Here is a 21,681-nt window from a genome sequence, read left to right as displayed (position 1 = left end):
TTCTCTATTATACGATTGTCACAGATCATGCTGTGTTAACTATTCCTTTATTATTTGCAGTGTACTACTCAGACAGTTTGAACTGGTGTTTTTGAATAGGCGCTTTTGGAGAGCAACCAGAGATCTCTGAGAGCTCCTGCAGCCACAACTCTGCTTCCCTCCCCTTCAACAAGGTGGAGAGACCCAGATCATGCTGTGGCTCTCATGCTTCCTGCTGTTTTGGGGGGAAATTTTCCCTTGCATACTTTCAGTGGTGTTCACGGGCTCTGTTTCATCATCAGTGTTAACCTGGGTTTAGATTATCCTGGTTAGCTGAAAACCGATATGAAACTCTAGTTCAAATCCTGGTTAGTCTTAACCAGAGCTAATGTTTGTTCCTACGCATTTCTGAATGGTGATTAAAGTGGAAGGGAGGAATTAGGAACATGCAATCCTATGCCTGGCTCCTGGTCTTTCAACCTTAGTTAAAAAGAGGGTGCTTGAATTATTTCTGCATTTGTCAAACGGAGGCAAGTGGCCCACAGAAGTTTATTGTAAAGGCCTAGGGACTGCAGGAGGTTCAGTGGTTTAAACAGCTGTGCTGCTGGGCTGGTAGATCGAAAGGTCGCTGGTTTGAATCTGCACAATGGGGTGAGTTCCCATTGCTCTGTCCCAGCTCCTGTCAACCTTGCAGTTCGAAAGCATGCAAATGCAAGTAGATAAAAAGGTACCATTTTGGTGGGCAGGTAACAGCGTTCCGTGCACTTCGGTATTTAGTCATGCCGGCCACATGACCACGGAGACTGACTGCGGACAAACGCGGGCTCCCTCGGCTAGGAAACGGAGAGGAGCATTAAGTCCAGTTAAGTGCAGAAAATGGGTTCCAGGACTGGGAGGTCCCTGGGGTGAAGGGGTGTGAGGGTGAATGGTGTATGGTATATCTGACTGCAGCAAGCGCCACAGCGTGTCAAGATGGAAGACATTATGCCAAAGAGCATTTTTTCTTGTCTTCTTTTCTTGGGTGGGCAGCAAGTGTCAGAAAATATAGCCCAGGTTAACATTGATCTTTTGATGAAACACTCGCATCCATCTCTGTCTGATTTGCTGTAGCCATCTTCAACAGCTATTTGCTGAACAAGCCTTTGATGCAGAAAGGAAGTCTCATGGAAAGAGGGAGAACACATGGCAGGGGAGTCAGAAGGACACAATAGGAATCAGTTGCCAGTGGGCTGCAGTCAAACTGCTGTCAGGCTTTCCTGGCCAGCTGTTGCTGGCTTCTGCAAAACTATGACTAAAACCTTCAGTAGCAATTCTCTCCAAGGGCTGAAGCTTTCTACTCAAGGAAAGCTCCTTTTACTTCTTTGGGATGCCACAGTTAAGGCTTGAATAACCCATAGTCCTTCCTTTTGAAATAACTCTTTTCTATTCTGTTTCCGTTTAAACATGCACACACACAGTCTGCTTTGGTACATCTGTGAACGTAACAATGAGGCTGTAGCCCAGGGTTTACCAAACTTCTGATATGCCTTTTGTATTACAAATTGGAGGCACACTTCACTCTTATAGCCCCAACTATTTATATTTACATCATAACAGTAAGTATTGCTCCTATGTGTATGCCTCCTACCAGGAAGGAGGTAAACCCAGAACAGTAACTCATGCAGAGAGGTGACAGAGAGTCACCTCTGAGAACAAGTAATTCTGCTAAGTTTCTACATTGGGAGTGATTGAATGGGGAATAAAGAAGGCAAAATAAGAGGACAAAATCATGCAGATACAGAATGTGTCTCTTCCAGTGCTAGGCTTTGGGGTTCACAGAATTTTCTAATTAATTTATGTCTCATGTCATGCTGCAGAGCCCTGGAATATCATCTGATAAGTACTGTTACTGCCTACCCCCTTGGTTGACTATTGGTTGAAAAAGGGCTGTTCACTTTGTATCCTTTGTCCAAAATGTACTCATTCTGTGAACGACAACACGGGAGGAGGGCATCGCTTCGTTAGCCCAGTCTTCTTACCACGTTGCTGAAAAAACAATAATATTTTTAAAATGGAAATTTGATAGTTCTCCTGAAAGATGCACTATGGTACAAGGCTGATATTCCCTTCTAATACTAGAGAGACGAAGGAGCCCATTGGGAATGTCCTGCACCCCATATAGCAGGGTGACCAAACCCGGAACTGTCATTCCAGTGTCTCCCCCAGTCCCGGGGCTTCCATCTTAATATATGTCAATGTGGAAAAATGTCCCTAAAGTACACTTGAGGAAATACTGCCCACAACCCATGATACCAACAGACCTAGTTTCTGCCATCAGGGATGCATTAGCTATGAGGAAGGGGCAATGGGTGTTGCGTGGGAGGGAGAGCCTGTGAGTAGCCATAACTCATAAAATTCTGTATTTCTCATAAGGAAGAAGTGCCAGCAGTACACAGACGAGTCTCTCTCTCTCTCTCCCTCTCTCTCTCTCGTTCCCGTGCACATATACATTTGTCATAATGCCAGGCATTGTGCTAGTAGCTAGTATGTTCCAGTACAGGCTAATATATAGTCCAGAGTTCCAGCTATTGATACATATGCTTGCACTGTCCATGGCAGTTGCTGTAGTCCAGCCACCTACTTGGGCATAAATAGTCAGTTGTGGTTTAGCTAGAAATTGATTTCCTTGACCAGCTGTTCAGAAACGTCTGTTGTGCTGAAGCTGAATTTCTAGCATGTTATCAGCACTGTCGGATCAGGTTAAACAAAAGCTCAGTTAGCAAGGTTTTTTGCTGTTGTTTTAACCCAAACAAACAGAAAAATGGCTGAAGAATCACAGCAGACTGGCAAGTAGCAATGTGGCTGCATCTTAGGATCTATGGGCAAGATGTGTAAGTTCATTTGCCTTACTTATCACCAATCTGTTGAAGGCAGTACTCTTTGGAGTCTGGCAGAGGGCGAATCAGGCCAGATTTGTCACAGCACAGTTGATTAGTCTGCTGGTTAATGTATGTCTGTATTTAATGACCCTGGATCAGTGAGGCATGCAAAGCTTCTCACGCACACTACTCTGCATTGAATGTTTGCTTCCCTACCTGCCTGCACTGTCGTCTCAGGGGTCTAAGAGCTGATGCTTAGAAGGAGAAGAAGACTTCTTATTTACTAGCAAAATGCCAGACCTTAATATGAGGCAAGGTGTACATGGAAGGCAGAGCTTATGTATTGTAAAGAGAGTATGCATAGCTTCTGTAGAGTCCCTGCCAGTGAAGGCTGCAACTTGGCCCAGAGGGCAGTAGGCAGCCATTACCTACCATTGGAAAAAATGAACGCGTACACTCAGTTTCCACTCCTTAGAACTGCGTCCTAGTTGGGGAAGGATGTTGGGAATTAGCTTCTATACTTGCATATCTGGAAGATACACATGCGTGCATATTTTCAACATCTCAGATCTTCTTTGGAGTGTCTCCTCTGGGGGAGGTCCAGAGGATAAGGAAAAGGACCTTTTTGGTGGTGACCCCCTGATTTTGGAATGCATTCTCCAGCAAACCCCTCCTGAAATTAGCATCATCGTTTCAGGTTAAACTTTCCCAGACATTTGATAATATGTGGTGGGCTATTTATCTGCGTTAAAAGAGATCCCAAGCCATGACTAGTGTTCCTCCTTGAATCACAAAACCCTCTCACTGTGTTGTGGATGTTGCAGCCAAGAAAAGCGACATGGGAAGGGTCTGTTCACTCTTTGAACCCCATCTGAGGAATGCCCACCCCAGAAAGGCTTGTCTGGTGCATTTTTTGTGGACCTTCCTAATCAGATGAACTTTTGTCGTGGTAGTTTTTTAATTCCCCTGGCCTTAAAATTCCCCCTGTAAGTTTAATGAGTATATGGTTTCAGTAGTTTTAGCCATTGTTTTGAACCTGTGTAGTTTATTTGTCTGTTTCCATAACTCTTTCTGCCTCAAGAAGGTTTTCCATAATGCAAACTGTGTCTTCACGGAATGGAATTCTTAAATTTTGTCTTACTGTTTTGCATGTGCTTCCCCCAAAACAACTTTATTGGGCAGCTTTATATCAATTTTGTAAGGAAGAAATTCATTTAATAAATGCATGCACACATACTGGGCAAGAAATGCCCCTTGTTGTTGCTTCCAACCACTGATGTTTGGTCCATCTGGCTTTTTCATTCCACAGAACGATGGGGAAGCTCCAGCCTTTTAATGCATTTCCTAAGGACCATTTGGTCAGTTCTAGATCCAGGACCATCTTTCACCTGTATTCCTGAACACTCAGAGGATTTAAAGGCTTGTGGAGTGGAGCTTAATTCAGTTGGAGGGTTTCAAATACAGTGGTACCTTGGCTCACAAACTTAATCTGTTCCAGGACTCTAGTGGTGACCCAAATTGGTGGTGGGCCATGTTAAATTTCCCCATAAGCTTCAGTGTAAATAAGGTTAATCCATTCTGTAACCATTTTTTTAAATCAGAAAAATGTGAAGCAAAGTGACAAAGACCAACAAAGATCATGGCCATCCCCCCCACCCCGTGCACAAGCGCAGCCATCTCCCCGCACCCCCAGCACAACCGAGATTGAGCCTGTCATCCCTGCATGCACCCGTCATCCCAGTGCTCTGGGGGGTGGGGGGACAGGCACGATCGCGGGCGCGCTGGGGGAGGGAGAGACGGGCGTGATCGCGACCATCTCCCCCCACCCGCCCCCAGCACAATCACGGCCTTCTCCCCACTCAGCAGGGTGGGGAGATGACCACAATCATACTGGTTGGGGGCGGGGGGAATGGCGCCTGCCTTTCCCGCAGGAGCGTGCCCGTGATCACACACGTCTTCCCTGCACTCGGGGGGGTGGGGAGATGGTTGCAATCTTGTTCACGACCCGATTTGGTCGTGAACCAAGACGTTTGTGAGCCAAGGTACCACTGTATCAGCACTCTGCTCACATTCCACATGCTGGCTCTCAGGAGTTAAACTGTGGCAGCTAATGCTGCAGCCTACCCCAATCAAGTTCTCCCTCTCATGAATTTGCCTTTCCATACTGCTAATTTCAGGTTGCCTTTACACAGACGTGTGGTGTGGTGGTGTCTGGTTTGGGTTGAACACAGACTGCTTTGGCAAGGCTTCCAACTTTTACATCTTTCCACCTTAAGTTTTTTTTTTTTTATTCTCACCCACCTACTCTGTCTCCTAGAAATCTGTGTTATATTCATTCAACAGTTCATGTTACAGTAAATATAAAATACAGTGGTATTTAAATGTCAGAGAGTCTCTCCCCTGGAGGTGATCAAGAGCAGCTAAGCCACAGGACAGAAGGACGATTCTCCTTCCAGAACATCTGCCCGATTAAGCCACTTTTCCTTCCACAGAGCTTTACATTTGTGTCTTCCAGAACTTAGAAGCCCACATTTTAAAAAATAATTGACACCCTTCAGGGGGAAGAGCCACTCCAGCATGGTTCCAGAAATTAAAGAATAGAGCAGGACACCTTTCCCTGTTCTCCTCCCAGTCCACCTTTGACGTCCTTAGAAATAGTCAACTAATTGCCTCACTTCAGACAGTGGGACAACTACAGAAGGTCCTCTGCAGATTTATGGAGACAGGTTAGTATCCATATATAAAGATAGCAACCTGGCAGTATCTTCTCACCTCACGTGAAGTGTCCAGACAGTCTTTACGTGCTGTAGGATACAAAAAGTAGGTGGATGGAATTTCTAGGTTAATAGGACATGAATGACCATGGTCAGAGCTCACTGTCCCGGAAAAGCCATATTTGGCATCACAGCTGTCCTTGGTAAAAAGATACTGCTAGTACTTCCCACCCCTTAAGCAGTTCAGGGCCAGATCAGGGCACATGCTTAGGCCTATGTATTCAGCCTGTGTCTTCAAGGATCTGCAACACTGATGCACAAACTTGGACCAAGGAGCCCTGGTTCAAGTTCTCACTCAGCCACAAAACTTTCCAGGTGATCTTGGGCATGTTGTATGTATGTATGTATTTATTTTTGACTTTGAGAGCTGCTCACTAGAGTGACATGCTCCATAGTTGCTGTTCCAGGTACCTCACAATGCTACTGTAGGAATAAACTAAGCTATCCCTGAAAATGTTGCCCAAAGCTCCTTCAGGAAGGGTACAGAGATACTGTAAAAATAATAGCTGCCACAGCCGGAAACAAGCATTAAAATGAAATTAACAGTGCAATGCTGTACATAACGTAAGACCCATTGTATTCAATAGGGTCTACTTAGATAATTGGATATGGAATTGTAGCTTAAATGGGTCAGAAGTGCTGATCTGGATTTATACTTTTCACTTTAGTGAGCCTCACTTGTTCATCCTATTTTCTTTTGCATTGAAAAGTTGAAGCCCTTGTACTATTGCTGAACTTAGATTTCCTTAATAGACCTGGTTTTACATGCACACAGCATTTTCTTCATCAGAATTGAGAGATCAAAGGACAATATTAATATTCACAAATCCAGGACATTATAATGTAGTCATTAGAGAGAACTTGAAATAGCCGCTGTGAAATTTTTGTTCAAAACACCCTTGATTGCACTTGTACCACTGCCCCCACCCCACTCCTGGATCCGGATGAATTCTCCCCATGGCCTTGTAATCCCCAAAGACAAACTCCCAGGAAAGCAGAGTTAATGCATGTTTTGATTCATTGGGGCATCTTAAAGCTTGCAGCAGTAGTAAGAATTACAGCTTTCATGGTGAAAAGTGCCCCAGTTCTGCTTCTTATGTGTAGCTGATACTTAGGTATTCTAGTCCAAGCAAAGCTGTCAAAATCCATCATGTTAACACTGTGCTTGTAGCAGAGGTTATGAAGAGGAAAGTGTATTTTGATTCTACTTTCAGGAAAACCCTTTCCCTTTAGTACTATTGAATAAAATTGAAACTCAAAACAAGTTAAAGCAGTTTCAATATTTAAACACCTAAACAGTAGCATTGTACAGTGCTTCACCTTATTCTTCTGTTTTCCTTTAAATCATAGCTATTATACCTCAAAAATGCCTAAGGTGTTTATTGTAAGGATTGGCCACAAACTAGAAAGTGATGCTATTACTTGCCATGAGTTTGCATTAACCACAGTTAAGCACTTCCATAGGCAAACCAAGGTTAAGGAGATTTCCCCAATTATCCTGCTTAGAAGGTGACAAGGATGTCCTGCTAGGTTCTCCCTGGGAGAGGTTAGTAGCTCAGCAGGTTGAGCCACAGTTTTATTGTGCACATGGGTGGAATGTTAAGAGTGAAGCAATAGACCACCATTAAGGTTAACCAAAGCTGAGTTTTATGTCTGCATTGGGCCAGTTTCTTCTTGTCCCAGTTTGAAAACTTCTCAGTGTTGTGTGTGATGTTAAGGCTAGGATCACATCAAGTATTAATTGAGAACCTGGAAAAAGAATGAAATTTAAAGCTGGTTGTTGGCAAGTCTTCTACATTATGGATTCCAAAGGCAACAGATTCATGTCTGAAGTTGTCAAGTGACTGACAATTTGATGTAGGACCCTAGGAATTTGGAATATTTACTGCGTGCTATCACAATTCAGAATATTGTTTTAACCAACACTGACCGCCCAAAATTTAGAAAAGTAAGATTTAATATCATGATTAAAGGAATCAGTTGAGATGAGGGGATGGTCTATAGCAGCCTAAGACAGCATGACTCATCTTTGTTACTGGATATTAAAGTAAGAGTCTTATTCACAGATTCTGCAGAACTTCACAGTGCTTTTGAGGACATAGTTATTTTCAAAGCACTCTGCTCTCAAATCTCAGGAAAGTTCATAGGGATTGTAATGCAAACACAGCTCATTAGCCATATATTGGAACTTAACCAAGAGTTTTCTGAACCTCACATTTTCACGGTTGGCCTGAGTCTGCCTGAACAGGAAGGTTGCCAAGCATTCAGCAGGATGTAATGCAGCTTTCCCCAACCAGATGCCCTCCTAATAGGTTGGACTGCAACTCCCATTATTCCCTGCCAGCATGACCAGTGGGAGATGCAGTCCAGCACAACTGGATGGCAACAGGTTGGAGAAGGCTGCAATGACCCATAACCGGTCAACTGTATTTAGCTTGTTGGATTGCAAGTGATGCAGCCTTTTTCTAAATTAGTATTATAACTATTTTAGCATTTCTTATCTGTTCTTATGTTTGCTGTATTTTGATTAGTTATATTGCCATTTGGTCAATTGGAAACAAAATATTAACAATGCAAGTGTTCTAATACACTGTTATTGAAAGCGTTGGTCCATTTATTCCAGGGGTCCTCAAACTTCTTGAATAGGGTGCCAGTTGAAAGGCTGCAGTGACCATAGCGGGCCGGTGAGGTAGGGGTGCCTGGGGACGCGGGCTGGTGAGGTGCCGTCAGATGCGTGTGAGGTGGCATCAGGCATGCGCGGGGGTGGCTCACTCGCTCGCTCGCTCGGAGATCTCCCAGTGAGTCCAAAACCATCTCCGAGCGAGCGAGCGAGCCACCACCCTCCTGCCCATGCAGCAAGCATGCACGCAGGTGGCAAACAGCAGTGTGGACCAGATGGATGGTTATGGTGGGCCGGATCCGTCCCACAGGCCATAGTTGCAGGACCCATGATTTATTCTCTTTTTTTCTTCTCAAGGGAAGGTTTAATCTGGAAAGTTTTAGAAATTTACTGTTTGCATACTGCTGCTGTTGCTATGTTGGGCTTTGTATTCACCTCAGTCTTAGTATACTATGTAGGAATCTCTGAAAGGGTGGTGTTGTAAGAAGGCAGATGAAAAGTAGATGTTGGTAAAAGTAAACTATTATCCCCAAAAGGTCTAAGCAGCATAGCTATTTTCAATACATTTATACATGTGTGAATAAAATTATAAAGAGCAATAGCACATGCTAAAATATCTATACCTGACATATTTTAGGCAAACTAAAATATGGGTCTAGTTTGTTAAAACATAAAGTCTTTGTTTACAAGCCTATAAAACATATTAAAAACATACCGTTCGAACATGTTTTGAATGTTTGCCAGTTAAGTTATCCCAGTTCATCCACCACATTTGGTTATTTTGCTGGGACATATTAGCCTTTTACTTTGCCTTGCTTTGCTTTTGAAGAAGCAAATTCACTAATGGTTTTTCCCTCCTGACAGAATTCCAGAGGCAGGACAGTGCAAAGCCCCAGCAGAAAGACATTCAGCTGTATGACACACCTTATGAACCTGAAGGCAATGGCGTGGAGTCCGATTCAGAAAGTGTTGTGAGTCAGCGCTTGAGAGAGAGCAAATTGCCTCAGGATGATGACAGGCCTGCAGATGAATATGACCAACCGTGGGAGTGGAACAAGGTCACCATTCCAGCCTTAGCAGGTGAGAAACCAGTTTTTACAGCTTCCTTTTGCTTTGTCTTGGGAGATACATAGAGTATTTTTAAAACAGGGGAAAAGATTGTCGGTCATTTCCAGTATAAATGCTTCTGTAGCTATAGCTGAGATAGCTAAATGGAACCTCAGTGTGCATAGATATCTTGCCCCTGAAGTCAAATGGAAATGGTCAGATCTGTAAAATGGTATCCAGATACAAAGGTTGGAATAGCTGTTGTCCAGCACAGAGTCCTTAAAGTCAGGTGTAGGACGCAGGGCTGGCTGCAGGTCAACCAACTTCCCAACTGTGGGCATACCTGACAATAGTGGGTGGGTATCAGCTGCTGCCTGCCATGTTAAACTTTCCACGATGCTGTGGAGTGCTCAGTGTCACATGACTGTATTGAAAACTTGGGACATTCCAGGACATGTTTCTGTTTTATGCATGCTGGGTTATCTTTCTCAGACGAGCCACTCTGAGAACCCTTGGCTTGTTGCAGGGTTGTTCATACCTATAGTGAGTTGTTGTATCGTCCAGCCCCAAGAGAATGATTTTATCACGTCTTTCCAGCATCAGCTAAAGAGCCACTGAGTAAGAACTGCAAAAAGGCCCATGTTGTTGTTGTTCTTTGTGACCTTGCTGGTGCTGCCTCCGGCCTGTTTTGGAGGAACCATCACTGTTCACCACATTTTTAACAGTTTTAGAAGCTTTGGGAGTATGCAAATGCAGTCGTTTTATTACTGTTATCCTTTCCAGATCTACTACAAGTGTTCAAGAGCACAGGTTTGCCTGTCTTGTCCGTTTCCTTGTATGTTTCAGCTGTCAAAGGAAAGATGAAGTGAGAGAAGCAGGTGCATCAAAAAGGAGTGGGCAGTATCTCCCTCTTGGCAATGAAATCCTCTTGCAATAGCAATTGCAATTGCTGAACTGACATCTGTCAGTGGCCTCCTCCCATTCAACATTCCCCCACATCTTCAGGAAGCCCAGAAAGGCAAGATACTGGCTCTTCCCCCTCCCCCCACCCCCTCCAAAGCATAAAACTGTTCCAAGAAAAGGCCGCCAAAAGCAGAAGAACCTGTACCCCCCCCCCTTCTTCATATCCTTGTTGGTTGTTGACTTGAGGAATGGGGGGAGAACACTATCAGGAGGATTACATTGGCAAGTAAGAGATATTGTCATGCCATCTTCCGGCATATCTAAAGTTCTTGCATTTCCCCCTCTCCTTTTTGGTGCTCTGTTGTTGTGCAAATAGGTTCTTCCTCTCCTTTAACATTATTTTTCCTCTGGACCTTAGCAACTGTGTGCAACCTAGCCAATGTACAGGCTTGTTTTCTTGTCAATATCCTTGCATGCGCCATACTTACCTTAAAAGGAAAAGGAGTAGCAATAAAAGTAGGGAAGCTATCAAAGTAGAACTAGGAAACAAGGTTGGGTTCTGCTGCAACAGCACTTGGGATACACGCTGGAGCTGGTTGGATGACTGAAGGGGAAAGAGATGAAAAACAAGACACAAGAAGCACAGTGGTTTATTAGGTATGCTGTTGTTTGTTCTGCAAACAAGCCCACCGTGGCTTAATTGCAGGGTAGCTTAGAATGTTGTGCAAACCCGGCCATTGTGAAGGCCTCTTACTATCAATAACAGGGTAGGTTATTGCAAAACATTGGGTGGCTTTGCATGTCATGACCAAGCACCCTGGCAGTAAGTCATGGTGGGTTGGCTGTTCCCTGGACGATCCACAGTACACAAAACAGATGATTGTGCTTGTGGTGGGTTATTTGCCCTCTTCTTCCCCCTCGTGTATTCCAGAAGAACGCCCCTGCAACACCATGATTACAAACCATTTTTGGCTTACTGTGTTTTGGTTTTGGTTTTGTCTTTGTTCATTTGTTTCTTCACATTTTTTTCAATCGCTCCAATACAACCCTTTGTTTTAAGGCTGCAGGTTTGACAGTTGTCAAGGGAATCGAAAAGAAAGAAAAGGCCCATTTGTGGACTCTTTGGGTCAATGTTCAGGGCTACTACTTGCTGTACTATGACAGCAGGAACCTCCCAGGACATTGCCTCAACCAGGGCTTCCAGTAGCCACACCTGGGGGGAGTACTTGTCCATAGTTATGCAAGCACAGCAAAAAGAAGATAAGAAGGAAGGGGAGAGGAGAGAAATTTAAAATAAAAGGTGTGCCTCAACCACTGACAGGCCCTCCATCATGCCTCCCACCTTTCCAAAAAAGTCAAAGCTGTAAAAAAAGTTGCAGCAAGCCGAAAATAGCTCACAACAGTGACAGGGAAGATCCAGCCAGTTCCAATCAACCCTAAGTACCTCGTGGGCACTTGTGAGGTGGCTGATAATGGCAAGCTTGGCAAGAATGGCAGGGGGTGTGCACTGCCTTTGGCATGCAGATCTCCAGCCAATTCCTGGTACCCACACCAAGTGACATAACAACCCACTGTGGATACAACGGCCCCTAGAAAAACCTATAGATTGGCAAGATGACTTCTTGCCCTCAAACAAGCCACCCTGCAAGGATTGGTCTGGGTTTGCATGACACAAAAAACCATCATGGGTAACAACTCATGATGGGTTGTCCTCTCAAGCAAACGCAGACACTGATACTCTCTCTCTACTTCAGGCAATTAACCAGTAATGGAAGCTAGGCTTCACTATGAACATAGGAAAAGGAAAACACAAGATCAACCTGTTGCTATTGCAGATGGGGTCACAGACTTGAGAAGAGAAACAAAACCAATAGAGACACAGCAATCCAATATTTTAACGGATACATCCACATTCACTTTTGCTTAGGACTTCTCACTTATCAGATATTTACCCAGGAGCCAAAATATTCCATATTTACAAAATAGTACTCCTGCCCTATGTTGATCTTGGTGGTCACTCCTGAAATATGATGTTCTTTTTACAAATAATAGCAATCAGTGAGTGAATCCTGATTTTCTCTTATCTGAGGTCTCCACTTTTTTAAAAAAGTGAACTAGTCCAGCATCCCAGCAGAAACGAGGGATGGCTTATTTGCTGGTCTGTTATCAGGCATATAAACCAGCCATACAGAAGCAGTGTGGCAGGTGATCTTGCTCTCCAGCTATTTCAGCAACTCTTTCAACAGGCTATAAAAACTGCTTGTGTTCCTTATAGTAATAGTTTGGTCAGTTCAGACTTCAATTACATGTCCTGAAGTGCATTTAAGAGGCCTTGCAGCCGAGCCAGGAACTGTAGAGGGCTCTTGTTATGCCAGCTGAAAGAGGAGAGAATGCTGGACTCTCAAGCGCAATCCTTAAGTTTGCCAAGGAAACAGGCAGTTTGCACCTATTAGATGCTGCTACATTGCAGAAGTACTTTGGCTTTTAATGTTTTGGGCTGTAATACAGCTCTCTGCATCATCTGGGTATGGCAGGGCAACAGAGACATTTTGCCACCGCTGTTTATATACAAAGGAGACAACCATCAAACATATTAGCCTAGTTCACAGGATCACCATGGCATAAATAAGCCATGATACTGGGCACCATTTCCCTAATGGCTTGTTGTGTCCACGGGTTATGTGAAGGTTGTTCCTCCTTCTAGAAAGCCATGCTACCTGCATTCAGGCAGCACAACAAGCCATGTCTAGGTGGGCAATTAAGCCAATTGTGCCATGGTTTAAATGCCAGCAAGTGCCATGGTGATGGTACCAACTTGTGCACAATAGGCTGCTTCATTAGATGCCAGATGCCCACATGCACATCCATACCCTGTAGAGCCTCAATATTCCTCCTAGGGGGGCATCTTGCATTTCTTCTGCTTCCTACCTATGCATTCACAGGAACAGAAATATACTCCACAGATGAATCTAGACACTCCCTGCTCTCTGGGAGGAAAAGCAGATTTTGGCTCAATGTCTGTTGTCTCCGGCTGCCAACATAAAGCAGTAGTCAAGGAAGCCCACCCTGGTCATGGGTTGGGGGAGGAGAAGGAGGAGGAGAATCGAAAGAGGGTAGTAGTGGCTATAGGCTGTGACATACCCCACTGTCATGGGATGGTCAAATGGGGATTTGAGTCCCTTTGTTTTCACCCAACAAAAATCTCACACCTGACACTCCAGTAACCAATGGAGAAGGCATAAGGAACAACCTGTTTTTTTAAACAAGTTTCTTTGCTGGTTTGAAGCAAAAGGAGATGCAGACAAGGGTTGTAGGTGCTGCTCTTGCCCAAGAGCAGAGTGATGGATGCGCCTTCCAGAGAAGTTACCCCATTTCCTTTCACTGAAAGTAAACGCTGCAATTATTCATAACTGTGTGACCGGATACTGGAATGATTCCTTATCACTAATTGAATTCCTGGCAGAAGTAAGAAGAGTCTCTTGCAAAAACAAAACAATCCCCTAACCAGCCTTCTGGGTAATGGTTTGTATTTTGATGTTATGTTTAATTTTAGATTACAATAGATGGGGAGAAACCGTGTGTTACAAATTGTTCTTCTCCACAACATAATGTAAATTTTATTCAATCTGAAACAGCAGCTGTGAAGGTAGATTGGTACAGATAGATAGTCACAACACTCTTTATGCCTTTTTCTCTTCCTGTATTAGTAATTCCTATTGGTATTTTAGTTAATTGAAATCACAAATTAGTAGTGTTGTTGCAGCCAATATATACTGAATAATAAATAGTTGGCACAGTGAAAGGCAAGTCATGGTATCGAACAGCTCAGCAATGTAGCTTCTAGCTTCCCGAGATGGAACACCCACTGTAACTACAGCTTGTTAATTCGGATAGTGCCAAACATTATGTTTCTTAGTACAAACCATGGTTAGCAAATGCACTTGAAACTTTGGTTCCTGATTCTTATATTTAGGCTGATCATAAGCTATGTTTTGTCAACTTAAGCATCATACCAGCCATAGGAAAGCTTTTCAACCATGGGTTCAGCATGATGTCAGAATTGACATACTGGCCTGCTTTGCATACAACCACAAACTAGGTTTGTTCAAACCCTGGATTGTCATGAATGAACCCAGCAGCTCAATTCATTGCTCCTGCTTGGCTCCTCCAGCCAGTGGGAGTGGATAAACAACCTAGGCACCTGTGATATGCAGAGCAATATGTATAACTTTCATTGGTAAATCGTGCAATCGTTGACACATAGCTAGGCCAGAGTAAAACCCTCTTTTCAGCATGTGTACATTCTTGAAATGTAGCTGAACTTAACGAGGCACCATTTCAGAGAGAGCCAGTTGGCACTTGACAGACAACAGCAGCACAAAAACTGGCAATTCACACGAACCCACCCACCCCCTCCCCTGCTTCCCAGCACCTTCTTTCTGCTTTGGTATGCAGGCAGGAAAGATCATGCCATTGTAATTTTTTAACTGTGTTATGTGTAACCCTTTAATGATGAATGAATAAAAGGACCATCTGAGGACTGCTCAGGTGTGCCATCTGGAACAATTTGTTGGCAGCCAGGTATTCTTGAAAAATAAATCTTTTAAAAGAAAATCTTCCCCTGTTGTGTATTTTGGGCACACACACACCAGGACACAGACCTTTTGCTCAACACCTGCATCCCCGTGTGGGTTCTCTTGAACTCTGGCTTGCTTCTCCCTGATAAACCAGAGTTTAAAATGAGAGGAGTTGAACCACACGAACTAGTATGATGGGTCATTCATAACAATCCGGTACAGTAAAGAACTGAATTTGAACACATGACGGCAGAACAATTTAAGTTATACATACTGGTATGAAAAATCTATTCAAATAAATCCCTAAAGACAACAGGTCGTTTACTGCTGCCTACAGTAAATTGAGCTTATTACTTGATATTCATTAATTGTTCTTAAAGACAATTTAATATTAAAATGACTGAGCATCTATCTGCCTTAAGTGGCTTCCACCCAGCTATGACAGCCGGTATTGGAACGCTGCTTGGATTCAAGATGCCTGGTATAATCACATGCATAGGGCAGAATAACATCTACTTACTTGTTACTGCTTGTGGAGTGATCAGAAGACTTTTTAGAGGTTCATAATCCAGACTGTTCACTTTTGCTCAGTTAGTAGGATTATTTATTTTCATCCATCTCTCCAACAGAAGACTGTCACTCCCTTTGCACGAACAAAGCCTTTTGCCAGCAAACTTGGAAAGTTGGAAGGGGAGGCGGGAAGGATAGCCAAATGAATGGCTGCATCCCTGTGCAGTGCCGGCAATGACACACACATATGGCCTCTGCTGTTGCTGCAGCAGTGATGACTAGGCACTTTCGCTTCCTGAGAAAGGGATTGTTGGACCCGACTTTCCCAGAAGACAGCCACCCTCTCTGACCTTGGTATCAAGTCTCCACATACTGAGGCTTTCCTAGATTCTACTAAAAGTATTGGCTTAACGCGGAGCACAAATGCATATAAAATTTCCATATGAAAATAGCAATTATCAATGGGAGTCAAGCAGTAAATAGGTAAGACTTGAGATTTTCTTTTGCAACCCTCCCCAAAAGCATTTTAAAATGCCTACTCTGTTATACAGTTCATCATAGAAATACATTTTTTAAAAAAATCATTTGACTCAGGTATTCATCACAGTGGGCACCATCTTATTATTATCTTTAGATCTGCTGCTAGTCTGTGGATTGATTGCAGTTCTTACTCTAATGCATTACTTCACCATGAACATCACTATAAATGTGTTTAAACTTCTTTGAAGTTATTAGTTTGGATTGTTTTCCAAATCTGACTATTACCTGAGCTGCTGCTACTTCACACACAGGTGTGATGATTATGTGCAATCTAGACACATATTTTTCTTTCATTTGAAGGCAGTATAAGAAGACTAAAATAGGGGCTCAGTTGCCTGTCTGATACAGCAATCGAAATATTTAATGTGCAATTTCTGCAATAGCAGAATGCTTCCAGTTGGCGGGCAAGTTTGTACGCTGACAAATATTTTTGTACTGTGTATAAGAAAATGAATGTGTTACGCTTACTTCTGAGTTATGTCCTTTTTTTATACATCCTGGATCATACACTTATTAATACGAGGTCAACCTTTGGTTTGGATAACAGTTCAGGGGGATACAGTGTAGGGAAACAAGGATGGTGGCCGGATTGCAGGGAAAGCTGTATGAGGCGAGACTGGTATAAGGTGTGACTGAGGGAACTGGGTCTTTTCAGCCTGGAGAAGAGGAGAGTCTGAGGGGATCTGCTGGCGTCATATAGGTACATGAGGGAGTGTCACACGGAGGTGGGTAGAGACCTGTTCTCCCCTGCAGGGGAAGGCAGGACACACTCTAACAGAGCCAAGCTCAAGGAACCAAGGTTCAGTTTGGATGCCAGGAAGTACCATTCCAAGGGTGTGGAATGGGCTTCCACGGGAGGTGGTTGAAGCTCCATCAGTGAGGGTGTTCAAGCAATGACTAGACATGCACATGGTAGGCATGTCATGAGCGGAGCCGGCTAGAGCTGGGGGTCAGACTAGATGGCCTGGGAGGTCCCTTCTGACTGTTTCTATGTTTCTATACCTGGAGAGGGCATAAGGACTCCTGGATCAGCTAGAGAACACTCTCAGACCTGCATTCCTGCCCTTGTCCCCAGAGCAGCACCTTCCGTGGGTCAGTAGCCCACACAAGGCATTGGGGTGGGAAAGCTGCATATGTATTGGAGTGCTCAAAGCAATGCCAATGTCTCATATTATGGACTAGGGGTGGGTCACCCATGCTGCAAAAGAGGGCTGACAATGCTTTCCATGATTATGGTAAGTTTACATTGGACTAAAATGTTTCAGGGAAAATAATTTTGTCTCCTATAAACATTATTGAAGCAGGCATTCTTTTAGAGAAATGTGTTACTCCTTTTGAGGAGGATCTGAATTGAACAATTCAGTCCCTTGCACAATTCAGTCCCTTGCATCTCCAAGTAAAAGGTTAAAGTAGAAAATTCTGAGCAAGTTAGTGCAATGGTTTAATTTGGTGCAAGGCGTTTTCAAAGATTCATATAAATGCCTTTGTTGCAAGGCATTTTCATATGCTCATTTAAAAGTTTTATTATGCTTGCAAACATCAGAGCATATTCTAGAATAGACTTTTCATAAATGGAAGGGAATGTCAATAGAACTATTTGTAACTGTAATCAGTTGTGTGGCTCAGTAGATAATGTGTGTGTGCGTACATGTGTGTATTTTATAGTGTAGGTGTATAAAAGCAGTCCCTACCTGGCTTATTCTTTGACTAGGAATAGAACAGAGTACATTATGGTTTCTCACCCTTTTGCTTCCATACCCTTTCGTGCACAGAATAGGTTAGAACAAAAAAGAAAAATCAATAAGCATTTATTTTAGTTCTTAACTAGGGTAAGCCAATAGTGCTTTGCTGCATTGGAGTGATGTTCTCAAAATGGAAATACGTTTTTCTATTTTATTGCTTGGTAACCAGACTTCAGGTTCTCAAATGGATAAATAAATTGCTGGTATTTTATTTTTCATTGTATTTATTATACTTATATCCCATTCTTTCTTCAGTGATGTTCCAAGTGGCTTATGTGTAGTTCTTAAATGGTCTCACGGTTGGTTGGTTGGTTTCTTTTATTGTTTAGAAAAATCCTGATGGGGTGCTTTTTGATTTGTTACTGGAAAAGGTTAGGAGTTGTTTCATTTCTGAAAGAAAAAAAAACCACATCTATTTTACCCATTGAAACAGTATATTAATCTTACCAAATTAGGCTTTTTATGAAGCCTTTCATATTCTGAATCAGTAATTCCTTAACTGTGAAATAGACAGGATAGGGCTGCAAAAGAAACGTCAGCGTGCCACAATGGCTAATTTAATTTCATTAAGTGCCCTGTAAATTAAAATTAAATTAAGTGTCCTGTACTTTCACACAGAGGAGGCTGCCCACTGAACCTGCATGATTTACAGCTCTTCCTTTGCCTGGAGAGGGGTGGTTCCATCCCAGGTCTGCAGTAGACATGATTGGCGTATCCCATAATTTCCAAAACAAATACAGCAGAACCGCAGGCCTAAGAGGAGACTTCCTGTTGCAGCTCTGCATGAGTCACTACACTGGGCTTGGCTTCTTTGAATTAGGAGCCACATTCAGAACAATGCCATGCAGAAACACAGCACTAAAGCACTCTAAAAATAATCCTTTGTAGTATATGAGTAGAAAGTACCTCCAATTTCAATCCAGAAAAGGGTTATTTATAAATAACTTTTAAAAATATTCTGGATTTTCTCCATAATAAATAGACAGAAGTCCTTAGTAAAAATTATGTTGTAAATACTGCCTTTGGTAAATTCAGTGAAGTCAGTAGTTGATATTTAGGCTGTAATTCCAGAGACATTTACCTTGGAGTACGTAAGTCAATAGGACTTCCTTCAGAGTAGACACACATAGTTTATGATGTTAAATATGTGATTTCCTTCCTTTCATGCACATGATTAGCAGAGTTTCCTGTTTGACTTCTCATACGTTAAAATAATTGCTTGCAGCAGCTTTAATTACTTGAATGCTGTTGCAAATGAATTGGGGACTATCAGTAGTGTTTGACTGTGTGATCTGTCTAATACAAATATTCTTTTAAAGGGATTGCATATGTGGCTCACAGAGATTGACAACATTAAAAGTATTGCTTTTTTACAAAATAAATATGTGATACATAATTAAATTTTATGAACCATTTGGATTGGTTAATTCTTTCCGGCACTTTTGCTTCTCAATTATGATTCTGAGAGCTGCTGAACATTTTAATTTACATTAATTATTTCTATAATTATACCTTTCATGCAGTGCCATTTAAGAGCAACCTTAGACAAGACTTACCACATGGATACTGAACCCATGTTAGAAAACTATAATGCTATAACAGAATACATTTCTGTTTTTTATATGCGCACACTGGAAAGTAGGCATCCATGGATTTTGTTGTTCATGAAGGGGAATGCCCAGTTTTTCCCACATGGATGTGTAGCAGCACTTCTTATTCCTATTATACACTGGACTGTTGTTATAAAGGAGCATACAGAATGTTGTTCTAACATAATAATCTTATTTTTAATCTTAAAAATAATCTTAAAAACAATCTTTTTTTTTTTACTCCAGTTGTCTTCAAACCTCTGAGGTGTGAGGTCCACCTTTGCCCCCATACTGCAATCATATAGGGCAGGGGGGCTTCTAGGTTTCATTATTCAGGGTATGTGTCATTTTTTTCTGACTATGCAGAATTAGTTAGCCATGGGGTAAGGATAAGTGGCAAATCAGGATGTAAAATGATACTTTTAACTGAATCGCAAACCATGGGTTGTGTTCAAGCTTATTAAAAATCAGGAATTCATCAAGCAAATCATGGTTTAACTTAAGTGGCACGTAACAGGCACCATGAATTGGTGAGGCTACACCAAAGCAGGTGAGTGCACTGCTTTGCCTCTGCTTTCATCAGCGAACCTTGAACATCGCATTCCAGTACATGGCCTGTTGATGAAAGTCAGAGCAAAGCAGCACCTGGGAGTGTGTGACAGGCAGCATGCTCACTCTTTCCAGCACAACTTTGCCAATTTAGCATTCTGCACAAACCAGGTCATTATGCACAACTAGCTCACCTCCACAGCATTCTGCCTTCAGGAAGACCTGTAGATCTCACGGGAAGGTCTGTATGCACTCTTTGTGAGATAGAGCTCAGCTTGGCCTAGCTGTAATTTCACTGACCATTTAGCATATTAACCAGAGTTAAAGGAGCAAATCATGGTTCAGTTTTATTATATCTACAGGTAGTCTAAATCTCCCCCTAGCTGGTTTTTGCCCTCTCTTCCTATCTTCTTTCACAATCTCTTTAAAAAAAATGAACAGGGCAAACTTCATAGAGCCCACTTGTTGTTTTTCACCTAATTCATTACCTACATATTACTTTGTCTAAAGAAAAAGTCTGAACTAAATGTAGCAAAGAAAGGATAGGAGTCTGTCCCTGAGTATAGCATAAAAGTGGGCGAAGCCCAGGACTTACTGATGATAATGCGGAAGCTCTGGTTGGCTTTAATGGACCCGAGCAGCAGTGATGGCATGCAATGTTCTTTTCCGATAACTAGAGAAGTAACAGTGACTTTAAGCCCCCTATTTTTAAGTCAAGCAAAGGTAGAATCAGTCGACTTCCTAGCCTCTGGCATTTCTACTTTTCACATTCTGTTTTCAAGGGTTACTTTTAGTATTCTTGTACACAGCCAGCCTTGCTTCAGCACAATTCCACGAGAAGCCATAAAATGCTAGCGGAATTGGTTCCTTTAACGTTTTTCTTGAATCTTCTTCCTTTATGATCTCCTAAAAACTAAGGACCCAATTCAGTAAAGAAACTCTCAGACTTGCATGGTTTAATGACTATTTAGGAGACTGTCTAGCTTCCTAAAATAAATTCAGTTTTTTTTTCTTCCCTCTCTCAAGTATCTCTACTGTCTTTGCCAGGAAACAATGTAAATTTTTAGGACTACGATTCCATAGTTCCACACATAAAGGAAAGAATTTAGCCTTCACATCCAATCTTATGCTCAGTGTTGTATCTCCTTACTGAAATGGCTATCCTGAAAATAAATCCCCTTAGTTTCACTCTAAAATAGCTCTACTGTGTGTGTTTTAACTTTTTAAACATTTGCTGAGACGTTGGGACATTCCTTGTCTCCTCCTTAACTTTCCTCTAATATCCATGTGTGCTTGGAGGGAGGGCCCCTTCTTCCCCCACAAGGCTCTTGGAGAGCTGCCTTACACCTTATAAAGAGGTTTAATTATTTATCTTAAAAAAAAAAAATAACCTCCATCTTTCAACCCAGGTGGACCCTCCAAAATGGGTTAAACTCATTTAGAAACAAAACCACAACACACACAAATAATAACAAGTAGAAACCACTAATATTAAAAATGCTAAAAGTAATTAGGACAAACCTTCCTTCCAGATGGGCAGATTGTATGTGTGGGGGTGGGGGCAGCCACTAAGTATCTTCTTCCAGCTTCTGCTTGTTGAGGTCTCCTTGGGGTGTGCTGGAATGCTGAGTTCTCCCACATGCTTCCCCACCCAGGTTGCCTGGCTCTGCTCTGGGAAAGGAAGAGGAGTCAGCACCCTGCAGCTAAGGGTAGTAATGCCACAAGTGTTGTGTGTCCCCCTCCAACAATGGCTTTATAGTGCTTCCAGAGTCCACGCCCTCTCCCAGCACACTTGGGGCAGTTTCAAAGCCTTGGCCATAGAGTTGTCCAAATCCAGAATGCAAAAACACAACTCACTCTAGAAGATTCCCATTCTGTTTCAAATGACACCTGGTATGGTTCTTCAGGACTCTGGTGGTCTGGAATAAGAGGTGCTGCTTAAAGCAAGGAGCTGTAAACATCCATCCTGTTCTCCCTTCTTCTCCCTTCCCCG

At 42.6% G+C, this 21,681-nt stretch overlaps 1 protein-coding gene across 1 annotated transcript in view; it reads left to right on the top strand.

Moving 5' to 3' along the window:
* The window catches only part of SHB (SH2 domain containing adaptor protein B), a 145,223-nt gene that overhangs the window by 87,956 nt on the left and 35,586 nt on the right, over positions 1 to 21,681 (top strand). Inside the window, 1 exon segment of the mRNA XM_044439626.1 lies at positions 9,096 to 9,311. Coding sequence (XP_044295561.1) covers positions 9,096 to 9,311 — 216 coding nt within the window.

This window comes from Varanus komodoensis, unplaced genomic scaffold (assembly GCF_004798865.1).
Source record: "Varanus komodoensis strain SLA01 unplaced genomic scaffold, ASM479886v1 scaffold35, whole genome shotgun sequence".
In the NCBI taxonomy this organism is placed as follows: Eukaryota; Metazoa; Chordata; class Lepidosauria; order Squamata; family Varanidae; genus Varanus; species Varanus komodoensis.
Note: the sequence above shows the minus strand (reverse complement) of the source record. Positions and strands in the feature narration are given on the sequence as shown.